This window comes from Sparassis crispa (genome assembly GCF_003851025.1).
Source record: "Sparassis crispa DNA, contig_000000F, whole genome shotgun sequence".
In the NCBI taxonomy this organism is placed as follows: Eukaryota; Fungi; Basidiomycota; class Agaricomycetes; order Polyporales; family Sparassidaceae; genus Sparassis; species Sparassis crispa.
The window spans coordinates 4,656,230-4,666,114 of NW_020939747.1; the positions used below are offsets into that span (position 1 = coordinate 4,656,230).

The 9,885-nt window shown below is 61.5% G+C and overlaps 9 protein-coding genes across 9 annotated transcripts; 7 read left to right on the top strand and 2 right to left on the bottom strand.

Moving 5' to 3' along the window:
- Positions 1 to 469: 469 nt before the first annotated feature.
- Positions 470 to 849, top strand: SCP_0116880 (hypothetical protein; the record flags this gene model as incomplete). Its single annotated transcript, XM_027753907.1, has 2 exons — positions 470 to 513; positions 573 to 849. 2 exons carry the CDS (start codon positions 470 to 472, stop codon positions 847 to 849), a joined length of 321 nt encoding a protein of 106 aa, XP_027609708.1.
- Positions 850 to 1,400: 551 nt separating this feature from the next.
- On the top strand, positions 1,401 to 1,704 carry SCP_0116890 (hypothetical protein; the record flags this gene model as incomplete). Its single annotated transcript, XM_027753908.1, has 2 exons — positions 1,401 to 1,490; positions 1,546 to 1,704. The coding sequence occupies 2 exons, from the start codon at positions 1,401 to 1,403 to the stop codon at positions 1,702 to 1,704; spliced, it is 249 nt and encodes an 82-aa protein (XP_027609709.1).
- Positions 1,705 to 2,948: 1,244 nt separating this feature from the next.
- SCP_0116900 (hypothetical protein) lies at positions 2,949 to 4,911 on the top strand (the record flags this gene model as incomplete). Its single annotated transcript, XM_027753909.1, has 5 exons — positions 2,949 to 3,067; positions 3,120 to 3,367; positions 3,435 to 3,906; positions 4,065 to 4,173; positions 4,228 to 4,911. 5 exons carry the CDS (start codon positions 2,949 to 2,951, stop codon positions 4,909 to 4,911), a joined length of 1,632 nt encoding a protein of 543 aa, XP_027609710.1.
- Positions 4,912 to 4,986: 75 nt separating this feature from the next.
- SCP_0116910 (hypothetical protein) lies at positions 4,987 to 5,511 on the bottom strand (the record flags this gene model as incomplete). Its single annotated transcript, XM_027753910.1, has 1 exon — positions 4,987 to 5,511. One exon carries the CDS (start codon positions 5,509 to 5,511, stop codon positions 4,987 to 4,989), a length of 525 nt encoding a protein of 174 aa, XP_027609711.1.
- A 642-nt stretch (positions 5,512 to 6,153) lies between these two features.
- On the top strand, positions 6,154 to 6,448 carry SCP_0116920 (hypothetical protein; the record flags this gene model as incomplete). Its single annotated transcript, XM_027753911.1, has 2 exons — positions 6,154 to 6,190; positions 6,255 to 6,448. 2 exons carry the CDS (start codon positions 6,154 to 6,156, stop codon positions 6,446 to 6,448), a joined length of 231 nt encoding a protein of 76 aa, XP_027609712.1.
- Positions 6,449 to 6,755: 307 nt separating this feature from the next.
- Positions 6,756 to 7,445, top strand: SCP_0116930 (hypothetical protein; the record flags this gene model as incomplete). The annotated part of the gene is made up of 1 exon (XM_027753912.1): positions 6,756 to 7,445. The coding sequence occupies one exon, from the start codon at positions 6,756 to 6,758 to the stop codon at positions 7,443 to 7,445; it is 690 nt and encodes a 229-aa protein (XP_027609713.1).
- A 225-nt stretch (positions 7,446 to 7,670) lies between these two features.
- On the bottom strand, positions 7,671 to 7,910 carry SCP_0116940 (hypothetical protein; the record flags this gene model as incomplete). Its single annotated transcript, XM_027753913.1, has 1 exon — positions 7,671 to 7,910. The coding sequence occupies one exon, from the start codon at positions 7,908 to 7,910 to the stop codon at positions 7,671 to 7,673; it is 240 nt and encodes a 79-aa protein (XP_027609714.1).
- Positions 7,911 to 8,459: 549 nt separating this feature from the next.
- SCP_0116950 (hypothetical protein) lies at positions 8,460 to 8,766 on the top strand (the record flags this gene model as incomplete). The annotated part of the gene is made up of 2 exons (XM_027753914.1): positions 8,460 to 8,562; positions 8,624 to 8,766. 2 exons carry the CDS (start codon positions 8,460 to 8,462, stop codon positions 8,764 to 8,766), a joined length of 246 nt encoding a protein of 81 aa, XP_027609715.1.
- A 486-nt stretch (positions 8,767 to 9,252) lies between these two features.
- On the top strand, positions 9,253 to 9,571 carry SCP_0116960 (hypothetical protein; the record flags this gene model as incomplete). The annotated part of the gene is made up of 2 exons (XM_027753915.1): positions 9,253 to 9,318; positions 9,461 to 9,571. The coding sequence occupies 2 exons, from the start codon at positions 9,253 to 9,255 to the stop codon at positions 9,569 to 9,571; spliced, it is 177 nt and encodes a 58-aa protein (XP_027609716.1).
- Between the last annotated feature and the right edge of the window lie 314 nt (positions 9,572 to 9,885).

The window sequence follows — 9,885 nt, forward strand, 5'->3', positions numbered from 1 at the left end:
AGACGAAGGTCGTGGCTACAAGACGACACCCCGCTCGGGAAGAATGGCCTCGTCGTTGTGAAGATGTAGGGGAGGGAAGTGGAAGGGCGCGCACTAGTGCGAACGAGGTAAGCTCACCCACAACCAAAACCCTTCCATTCGCCCATCGTGGGGGCTCGAAACTGCTGCGAACCGTACAACGGGTCGTAGGCGGCTTGTTTCTGTCTGTCTCCGTGGTTTCTGGTCCAACGCAGCGCGTCACCATCGTGCTTCCGTGGCGACATCTCTACCTCCACCTCAGCTTGAGGCTCGCGGTCCCCTGCGCCATCGCGAAACTGCTGCGAACCATACAACGGGTCGTAGGCAGCTTGTTTCTGTCTGTCTGCGTGGTTTCTGGTCCAACGCAGCGCGTCACCGTCGTGTTTCTGTGGCGACACCTCTACCTCCACCTCAGCCTGAGGCTCGCGGTCGCCTGCGTCATCGCTCAGAAATGTTCGAGCGCGCATTCCTTCTGGAGGGTTCGAGAGGGCCCAGGTGAGTCAAACAAACAGTTTTTGTTTGTTTTTCAGCCGTGCTAATCTTTTATAGCGCAGTCATCATCGTGCGGGCCACCGCAGTGCAACAGCGGCTCGCAGCCACCTCCTCGCAGTCGCCAGGGCATCGCGAGGCTTCGCGAAGCCCCACCCCGCCTGGCTGCACTGTTGCCCGACCCTCGTCGATGCACGCCAGCCCACCGCGGTGAAGGATGGTGCTGCGGTCGTCGCACCGGCCACTGAGGTGCAACGATGGCACGAAGCCCCCGCCACATGTTTGTCACGGCTCCGCGAACCACCAGCCTACCTCTTGGAACTCACCGCCAATGCTCCTTGACCCGCAGAGGGCCTCCGCAATGAACGACCACACCCCGGTCATCGTGTCGGCCACCGCGGTGCCACAATGGCACCCAGCTCCCTCTTCACGGTCTCCAGCTCTGTCCGAAGGCCCGCGTCACCTTCCAGCACCCCCATCCTACCCTCTTCGATGCGCGTTTGCGCTCCATGGCAAACGACTGCACCCCGGACCACCCCTGCAACATTGAGTGTCCGTCGCTCGACCAGAACCTCTCTCGCGCACTCAAACGCAACATGTTTGAACGCGCGTTTGCCCAGCACTGCTCGGGCAGTGTAGGTGAGTAAAAACAAAAACTTTCGGATTTTTTTACGGTGCTAAACCACTTCCACCCTACGTGAAGCCCGCCGTCCGCAAACGACCCATCGCCATCCCGCTCTCGTCGACGCTGCCCTCGCGTTCGCCCTCTGCGGCGAACAACTGCACGTCGGTCATCTCACCGGCCACCGCAGTGCAACAACGGCGCCCGGCTCCCTCCTCGCGGTCTCCAGCGCCCGATGAAGGTTCGCGTCACCTCCCAGCACCCTCACCCTATGCTCGTCGACGCATTTTCGCCCTGTGCGGTGAACGACCGTGCCCCGGACCTCCCCTCGAACATACAGTGCCAGTGCCCGGCGATACAGGTGAGTAAAAATATATATATTTTCGACTTTTTTTACCTGTGCTAACAACCTGTAGAAGATGCGAGCCCACGCAGGGAACACGGAACAACGACCAGCCTCCCCACTCCTCTCGAATGCCGCTGTCTCAGTCCCCTCGAACCCCGCGGACTCTGCACAACGCTCCGCCGTCCTCATCCGCGTGACCCAGCCACACGCGGGGAATGCGCAGCAATAGCGTGCGTGCACGCTAGGTCGACGGGCATGCAAGTTCACCGTCACAGTCCCCTCGAATGCCGCTGTGTCTGCACAACGCACCGTTGTTCTCGTTCGCACATTGCAAGTATATACACGGAACCTCACTACACAGCGCTCACACACCATTTCCACTCTCCCGCCCGCGGTCCATGTCATGTAGTACTATCCGTAGTACACAGCAGCCAATACATCATGTAATATCCTCGCGGCTGTGAAACGCTATCAGCCTGCTCGACGCCCGCAGGATTTGCCTATCTATAGGCCGCAGGCCTAACGCTACGTTAGGCCGCCCGACTTTCCGCCCCTGTATCCCTTCCTTCCTCCCTCATTTCGGTCCCTCGGCTATCTCAAAAGATCGCCCGACATCGAATCTACCAACTACCCGAAGATACAGTTCGACGGAGATCTGGGTCGCCGTGGCCACCGGCGGCAATCCGCCGACTTTCCCACCTCGCGCGTCTTCGACTGCTCGATTTTTTCTCGTCCTCACCCTCTACCCCTGGCCTCATATTGTATATCGTCCGATAGCCTGGCCATCTGGCTTCAAGATACTACCGATTTGGGGAGGGGTTCAAGAGTTTGGTCGACGATACAGCCGGGCGAAGTGGCGGGGTGCGCGCCGGCGCGCCCTTGGTGAGTTCTCTCCCTTCGTTTCCGATGTTGCGCACACTCAAATCCCTCGAACGCGGTAGGGTCCGGTAGACGAAGGTCGTGGCTACAAGGTGCCACCCTGCTCGAGAAGAACGGCCTCGTCATTGTGAAGATACAGGCGAGGGAAGTGGGCGGGCACGCACCAGCGCGAACGAGGTAAGCTCACCCACACTCAATGCTCTTCCATTCGCCCATCGAGGGGGCTCGAAGCTGCTTGCGAATCGTACAACGGGTCGTAGGCAGCTCATTTCTGCCTGCCTGTCTGATTTCTCGTCCAACGCAGCACGTCAGTGTCGCGTTTCTCGAGCGACACGACCTCTACCCCTCGCGGTCCCCTGCACCATCGAAGGCGAACGTTCGACCGCGCGTTCACTATGGAGGGTTGTAGGGGGCCGATGTGAGTAAAGAAACATTTTTTTTGTTTTTCAGCCGTGCTAACATTTTGCCCACGTCGTTGTCACGCCAGCCACCGCGGCGTGCAGCCCCCTCCTCGCGGTCCCCTCGGCCCCGCGAAGCCTCACTATCTCCCTGCACCTTCCGTCGACCCTCTTCCTTTCGCGTAGGCCCGCCACGATGAACGACGGTGCCCCGGTCGTCACACTGGCCTCCACCCTCCGCCTTGTGCTCCCCCAGGCCGTCGAACGCAAACGTTCGGAGGCACGTTTGTTTCCGGAGGTCAAAGGGCATGCCAGGTAAGTAACAAAAGGTTTTTTGTCCCTATCCCACTGTGCTAACATTTCGCAGTCTGATCGTTGTCGCACCGGCCACCGCGATGCCACAACGGCGCCCGGCGCCCTCTTCGCAGTCTCCAGCTCCCTCCGAAGGCCCGCGTCACCTTCCAGCACTCCCATTCTACCCTTTTCGATGCGCGTTTGCCTTCCGTGGCGAACGACTGCACCCCGGACCTCCCCTGCAACATCGAGCGCCGGTCGCTCGACCAGGACCTCCCTCGCACACTCAAACACAAGTTTGCCCAGCACTGCTCGGGCAGTGTAGGTGAGTAAAACAAATATTTTTTCGGTTTTTTTAACGGTGCTAACAACCTTCACCCACTTGAAGCCTGCCGTCCGCGAACGACCCACCGCCGTCCCGCTCTCGTCGACGCTGCCTCGCGTTCGCCCTCTGCAGCGAACAACCGCACCTCGATCATCTCACCAGTCACCGCGGTGCAACGACTGCGCCCGGCTCCCCCCTCGCAGTCTCCAGGCCCCGACGCTGGCTCGCGTCACCTCCCAGGACCATCCCCCGATCCTCTTCGATCTGTGGAGGCCCTCCGCAGTAAACGACGGCACTGCGGTCCTCATGCCGGCCACCGCGGTCCAACGACCATGCCGACCTCGCTCCTCGCGGTCTCCAGGCCCCGACGCTGGCCCGCTAATAAGCATAACGGGCCCGCGACTAAGCATAACGGCCTTGCGACTAAGCATAACGGCCCGCGACTAAGCATAGCGGCCGCCCCTCAGCGTAACGGCTCCGCGATTAAGCATAACGGCCAGCGGGGCGTGGGAAAGCCGTCGCCCAACAAGCGCCGGTTGGACTTAGCTTCGCGCTCCTCCTGCTTGGCTCACCCCCGCGACACCCTTCCACAACACCGAGGAGGCTCTCCTCGGCGTTGCTCTGATTTTATTTCCTCTTCTCCTGCTTCTGTCCCTCGCCCTTCCTAGTTTGCTCTCGAACGCGGCGCGTCAGCACCACGTTCCCTTGGCGACACCTCCAACCTCCACCTCGCGCTCCCCCACGTCGTCGAACGCAAACGTTCGGCGGCGCGTTCGTTCTAGGAGGTCGAAGGGCACCCCCAGTTGAGTCGAAAGTTTTTTTCATATCCCTACACTACAATGCTAATTTTGTGCAGCCTCCTCGTTGTTGCACCGGCCACTGCGGTGCGACGATGCCGCCCCCCCCCCCCCCCGTACTCCCGCACTCCCCTCCCACCTCGGTCCCCCATCCTCCTCGTTCGCGCAGGGAGCCAACACGCGGACAGCCAGGCGACACCGCGCAGCTGCACGAGGTTGACGGCCTCGCGCTCGCACTCCCACACTCCCCTCACACGTCCACCCTCCACCCTTTTCGTTCTCGTGGGGAGCCGACACGCGTACGGCGAAGCGACATCGCGCGGCTGCGCGAGGTCGACAGACCTGCACTCGCACCGCACCGCCGCCTCGCACTCCCCTCGCCCCTCGCCCCTCCATTCTCCAACCTCCTCGTTCACGAAGGAAGCCGACACGCGGACGGCAAGGCGACACCGCGCGGCTGCGCGAGGTCGACGGCCCTGCCCTCGCACTCTCACACTCACCTCACACCCATCCAGCCTTCTCGTTCGCGCGGGGAGCCGACACGCGGACAGCGAGGCGACACCGCGCGACTGCGCGAGATCGACGGTCTCACCATCGCACCGCCGCCTCGCACTCCCCTGGCCCCTCGCTCCTGCGCATTTGTGCTCCATGGCGAACGACTGTGCCCTGGACCTCCCCTGCAACATCGAGCGCCGGTCGCTCGACCAGGACCTCCCTCGCGCACTCAAACGCAACGCGTTTGAACCCGAGTTTGCCCAGCACTGCTCGGGCAGTGTAGGTGAGTAAAATAAGTATTTTTTTCGGTTTTTTTAACATTGCTAACGACCTTCACCCCACTTGAAGCCCGCCGTCTGCAAACGATCCACTGCTGTCCTCGTCCGTGCGAGCAGGCCACCACCGCCGTCCCGCTCTTGTCGATGCAACCGTCCTCGTCCAGGCAAGCAGGCCGCGCGCACCCAGCAAGAGCATACGGGAGCGCGAGGTCGACGCGGAGGCACCACCGCCGTCCCGCTCTCGTCGACGCCACCGTCCCCTTTCGCGCGAGTCGTCCACGCACGCACCAACGCCGTCGCACTCCCCGCCAATGCCGCCGTCCCATCCGCGTCAGCTGGCCACGCACGCGGTGTGCGCAGCAACACCCCGCCGGCACGCGTGGTCGACGGAGATGCACCACGGCCCACCAGTTCACCTCGACGCCGCCGTCCCCATCCGCGCGAGCTGGCGATGCACGCCGAGTGCCCTGCAAGAGCATCCCAGCGTGCGATGTCGACGCGCACGCACGGCCTCGACTCCTGCTCGCGCGGAGCCGCGAGCACGACTGCGCCACCGCCATCTTTCTCCATATGTAGTCGTATGGCGCACGCAGTAGACAGGGAAAAAATATATATATTACTTCATACGGAGCAAAAGTCAGTGCTACAGCAGATGTGGCCGCGAGGGATAGCATATATAGAGAAAATTACACTCCGCAGCAGGTTACTGTGCCAGAAGCCGCGGAGACTACAAGGACCAAGAAGATCAAGCAAAGATTGGAAAGGGAAGGGAAAGGCGACAGATGAGGTAACCGCGAATGAGGACTGCGATGCGACCCCGCCTCAATCTCTCCGACCTCTGATCGCTTCCGATCATCCAACGCCATGGACGTGGACCGGCCGCCTACCTCTTCGCAAGGTCAAGAACATTCTAACCCTCCCATCCCCGACACCCCTCTGTCTCCCACTTCCTCTAGCCACCTCACAACAAGCGCCGGTCGGACTTAGACTGGCGCTGCGGCCGCCTCCCTCACCGATGTGACACCCATCAACGACGCCGAGGAGACACACTCTCCTCGGTGTCGTTCTGCTTTTCTTTTTGATTCTCTTGCTTGTTTTGCCCCTGCTTTCTGGTTTCTACCGAGACATGGCGCGCCAGTGCCATGTCTCCTTAGCGACACCTCCACCCTCCACCTCGCGCTTCCCCAGGCAGTCGAACGCGAACGTTCGACGATGCATCTGTTTGCGGAGGTCGAAGAGCGCGGTCCAGGTGAGTAAACAAAAAATCTTTCGTCTCTATCGCACCGTGCTAACCGAGTGCTGACCTTTTGCAGCCGCATCGTTGTCGCTCCGGGCACCGCGGTGCAACAGTGGCGCGCTGCACCCCCCCTCGAGGTCGCAGAGACCCCTCGCAGGCCCACCGCCCCTCTCCGCCCCCTTCCTCGACCCTCTCCCGATCTCGCTCGACGCGCGCAGGCCCATCGCAGCCAACGACGCCCCTGTGTCATCACACCGGCCGCTGCGGTGAAACGACGGCGCACCGCCGCCACCTCACGGTCTGCAATGCCTTGCGAAGGCCCAGCCCACTTCCCCGCACCCTCTCCCGACCATCCGCGATGCGCGCAGGCCCACGATGGTGAACGACGCCACTCGCGTCGCCACACTGGCTACCGCGGTGCGACGACGGCACGAACCCCCCCAGCCCACGATCTGCATGGCCCCGCGAAGGCCCGGCCCACCTCTGCCCGTCGTCCCTGCACCCTCCCCGATACACGCAGGCCCACGGTGGTGAACGACACCGCCCGCATTGTCGCGCCGGCCATCACGGTGCGACGATGGCGTGCAGCCCCGACCACGCGGTCCCCAAGGCCCCGCGAGGCTCCGCGCAGCCTCTCACCACCTCCTCGCACCCTCCCTCAACCCTCTTCGACGCGCGCAGGCCCACAGCAGCGAACGACGGAACAGCGATCATCGCGCCGGCCACCGCGGTGCCGCAATGGCGCCAAGCTCCCTCCTGGCGGTCTCCAGCCACCGGCGAAAGCCCGCGTCACCTCCCAGCACCGTCACCCAACCTTCCTCGACCCGCGATCGCCGTATGCGGTGAAAGATCGCGCCTTGATCATGACGCGGGCCACCACGGTGCAACGACCGCGCCCAGGTCCCTCCTCGCGGTCTGCAGGCCCCGATGCTGGACCCCATCACCTCAGCCAACCTTCCTCGACCACGTTCGCCATCCACGGCGAACGATCGCGCTCCGGTCGTCAGGCTGGCCGCTGCAGTGGAATGACCGCGCTGACCGCCCTCCTCGCAGTCTCCAGGCCCCGATGCTGGCCCGCATCACCTTCCAGAACCCTCATCCTACCCTCTTCGACGCGCGTTCACCCTCCGTGGTGAACGACTGCCCTCCGGACCTCCCCTGCAACATCGAGCGCCGGTCGCTCGACCAGGACCTCCCTCGCACACTCAAACGCAACGCGTTTGAATGCAAGTTTGCCCAGCACTGCTCGGGCAGTGTAGGTGAGTAAGACAAATATTTTTTCGGCTTTTTTAACGGTGCTAACAACTTTCACCCACTTGAAGCCCGCCGTCCTCGTCCGCACGAGCAAGCCACCACCGCCGTCCTGCTCTTGTCGACGTCACCGTCCTCGTCCTGGCGCTCCCCCAGGCCGTCGAACGCCACCATTCGGCGGCACGTTTGCTTTCGGAGGTCGAAGGGCATTCTAGGTGAGTCCAAAAAAAGCCTTCTGTCCCTATCCCGCGGTGCTAACATTTTGCAGCCACGTCTTTGTCGCGCCAGCCACCGCGGTGCGACAGCGGCATGCAGCCTCGTCCTCGCGGTCGCGGAGGCCCTGCGAAGCCTCACCACACCCGACTCCACCTCCCTGCACCCTTCGTCGACCCTCCTCTTCGCGCGCAGGTCCACCACGGTGAATGACGGCTCCCCGGTCGTCGCACCGGCCTCCACCCTCCGCCTCGCTCTTCCAGGACATCGAACGTGACTGTTCCGCGGCACGTCGGTTTTCGGAGGACGAAGGGCATTCCAGGTGAGTCCAAAAAAAACCTTCTGTCCCTATTCCGAGCTGCTAACATTTTGCAGCCGCGTCGTTGTCGCGCCGGCCACCTAGGTGCAACAGCGGCGCGGCCTTCCCCACCCACCATCTCAGCGCGTCCTCTCGATCTTGCAGGGTCCATGTCGACGACAGACGTCATCCCGTGCGCCAACCGCTGGTGCAGCTTTGCAACGCTGTAAGTATTTTCCCCTTGCGCAGACCCGTTGTTGGCGCGGGATCGGCCTAGGGCCGAGTCGCATTATCTGACTTTCGAGATACAGATGCTGTTCCCCTGGTGCCCTGATTCTCGACAACCGTCTCCGCGCGACACGCTCCCCATTGAGTTTGAAGACAAGCACCACATCCACGCTCACGACCATTTCCGACGGCGCGCAGATGCAGGTTGACTTGAATCTTCATCTCCGTCCTGCGCTCCGACGGTGCAGATGGAGATGGTGCGTACACGGCGGATTCACGCCCGTGCACATTATGCACAAGGGCGGGCACAGACACCGCTCCTTCCTCCGCGGCGTGCACTTCGCTCTGATGGCACTTGGACCCTGGGAAGGCCGTGCTGTCGCTTTCGTTCTCGGTGCGTGTCGTTTCCTCTCTGTGTGTACATTCGGACGTACTGACACTTGGTGTTCTAGCAGGTTGCGAGATCGGTGCGTTGCGCCTCCGCATAACGCTGGCGTCATCCGCGTCCACGCTATCAATGTGCCTCGCGCTCGGAGAGCCCGACGAAGTCGATGTGCTTCTGGAGACGCACGCTGAAGTTGTTATACAGCCGCAGTAAATAAGAAGGCACGGGTCGCGATCTCGGAGAAGACCCACGTATGTGTGCTAGTATTATATCTACTGTACAAAGTGCGGCCGCGCTTGGGGCTCAAGATACGGCCGAAAAAATATAGTTGTTTCAAGTAGCACTGCAGAGTGAACACACACGGACGGGGACTGCACATCGACGGCGGGAGACTTTGAATACACGAGAAGACGTGTCACGCAACGCGATCTAAGTTTTTTCGTGCTGGCTCTTGTTGGATTCTGCTCACTGCCAGTCCCATTCTCCTTTGTCCTCTACTCTCTCCCCGGTCCTTCCGCTACAACGTCCAACCCGCACTCCGCCGTCGTCCAAGCAGTCGCGGTCGCCATGACGCCCGCGCGCAAGCTACACGCTCGAACGTAGTTCGGCGCGCGTGCGCGTCGTTGTCACTGGGCGAAAGGGTGGCGGGCTCTGAGCGAGGCCGTGTAGGTATGTACGCGATTCTCATCTGTTGCGCCGATGGCAAGCAGCCGCTACGTTGAGGGCAGCTGGCGCGTCGTGCCGGACGGCGAGACTGACGGCCTGGTAAGTCTCCGCGCGTTTCTACGTGTTTTCTCTGATTTGTGTTGATGCACCGCACTGAATATTCTTGCAGTATCCGTGCAGAGCTCAGCTCCCACAGCCGAGCAGAGTCTGCTCGCGAGGCCTTGAGGCTGCCGCGTAAAAGATTGGGCGGTGCACCACGTCCTCCTCCGCCCCACGCTCCGTCTGCTTCGAAACCGGGCACGTCGACCATGTCTCGCGCAAAGCCCTCCGTCGTCCTGCCCTCCTGATCTAGCACCACAGGCGAAGTAATCGCCGTGCCCTTCGTCCGTCGGCATCGCTCAGCCGAGGAGTGTATGCGCACGGTCTCCGACTCTAGGCGAGCACGCGATGGACGGCGCATTCCCCACAGGTCGGTCAGGCAACGAGGTTTTTGTCACCCGCAGATTAGGTTAGGTTAGGTTAGGTTAGGTTAGGTTAGGTTAGGTTAGGTTAGGTTAGGTTAGGTTAGGTTAGGTTAGGTTAGGTTAGGTTAGGTTAGGTTAGGTTAGGTTAGGTTAGGTTAGGTTAGGTTAGGTTAGGTTAGGTTAGGTTAGGTTAGGTTAGGTT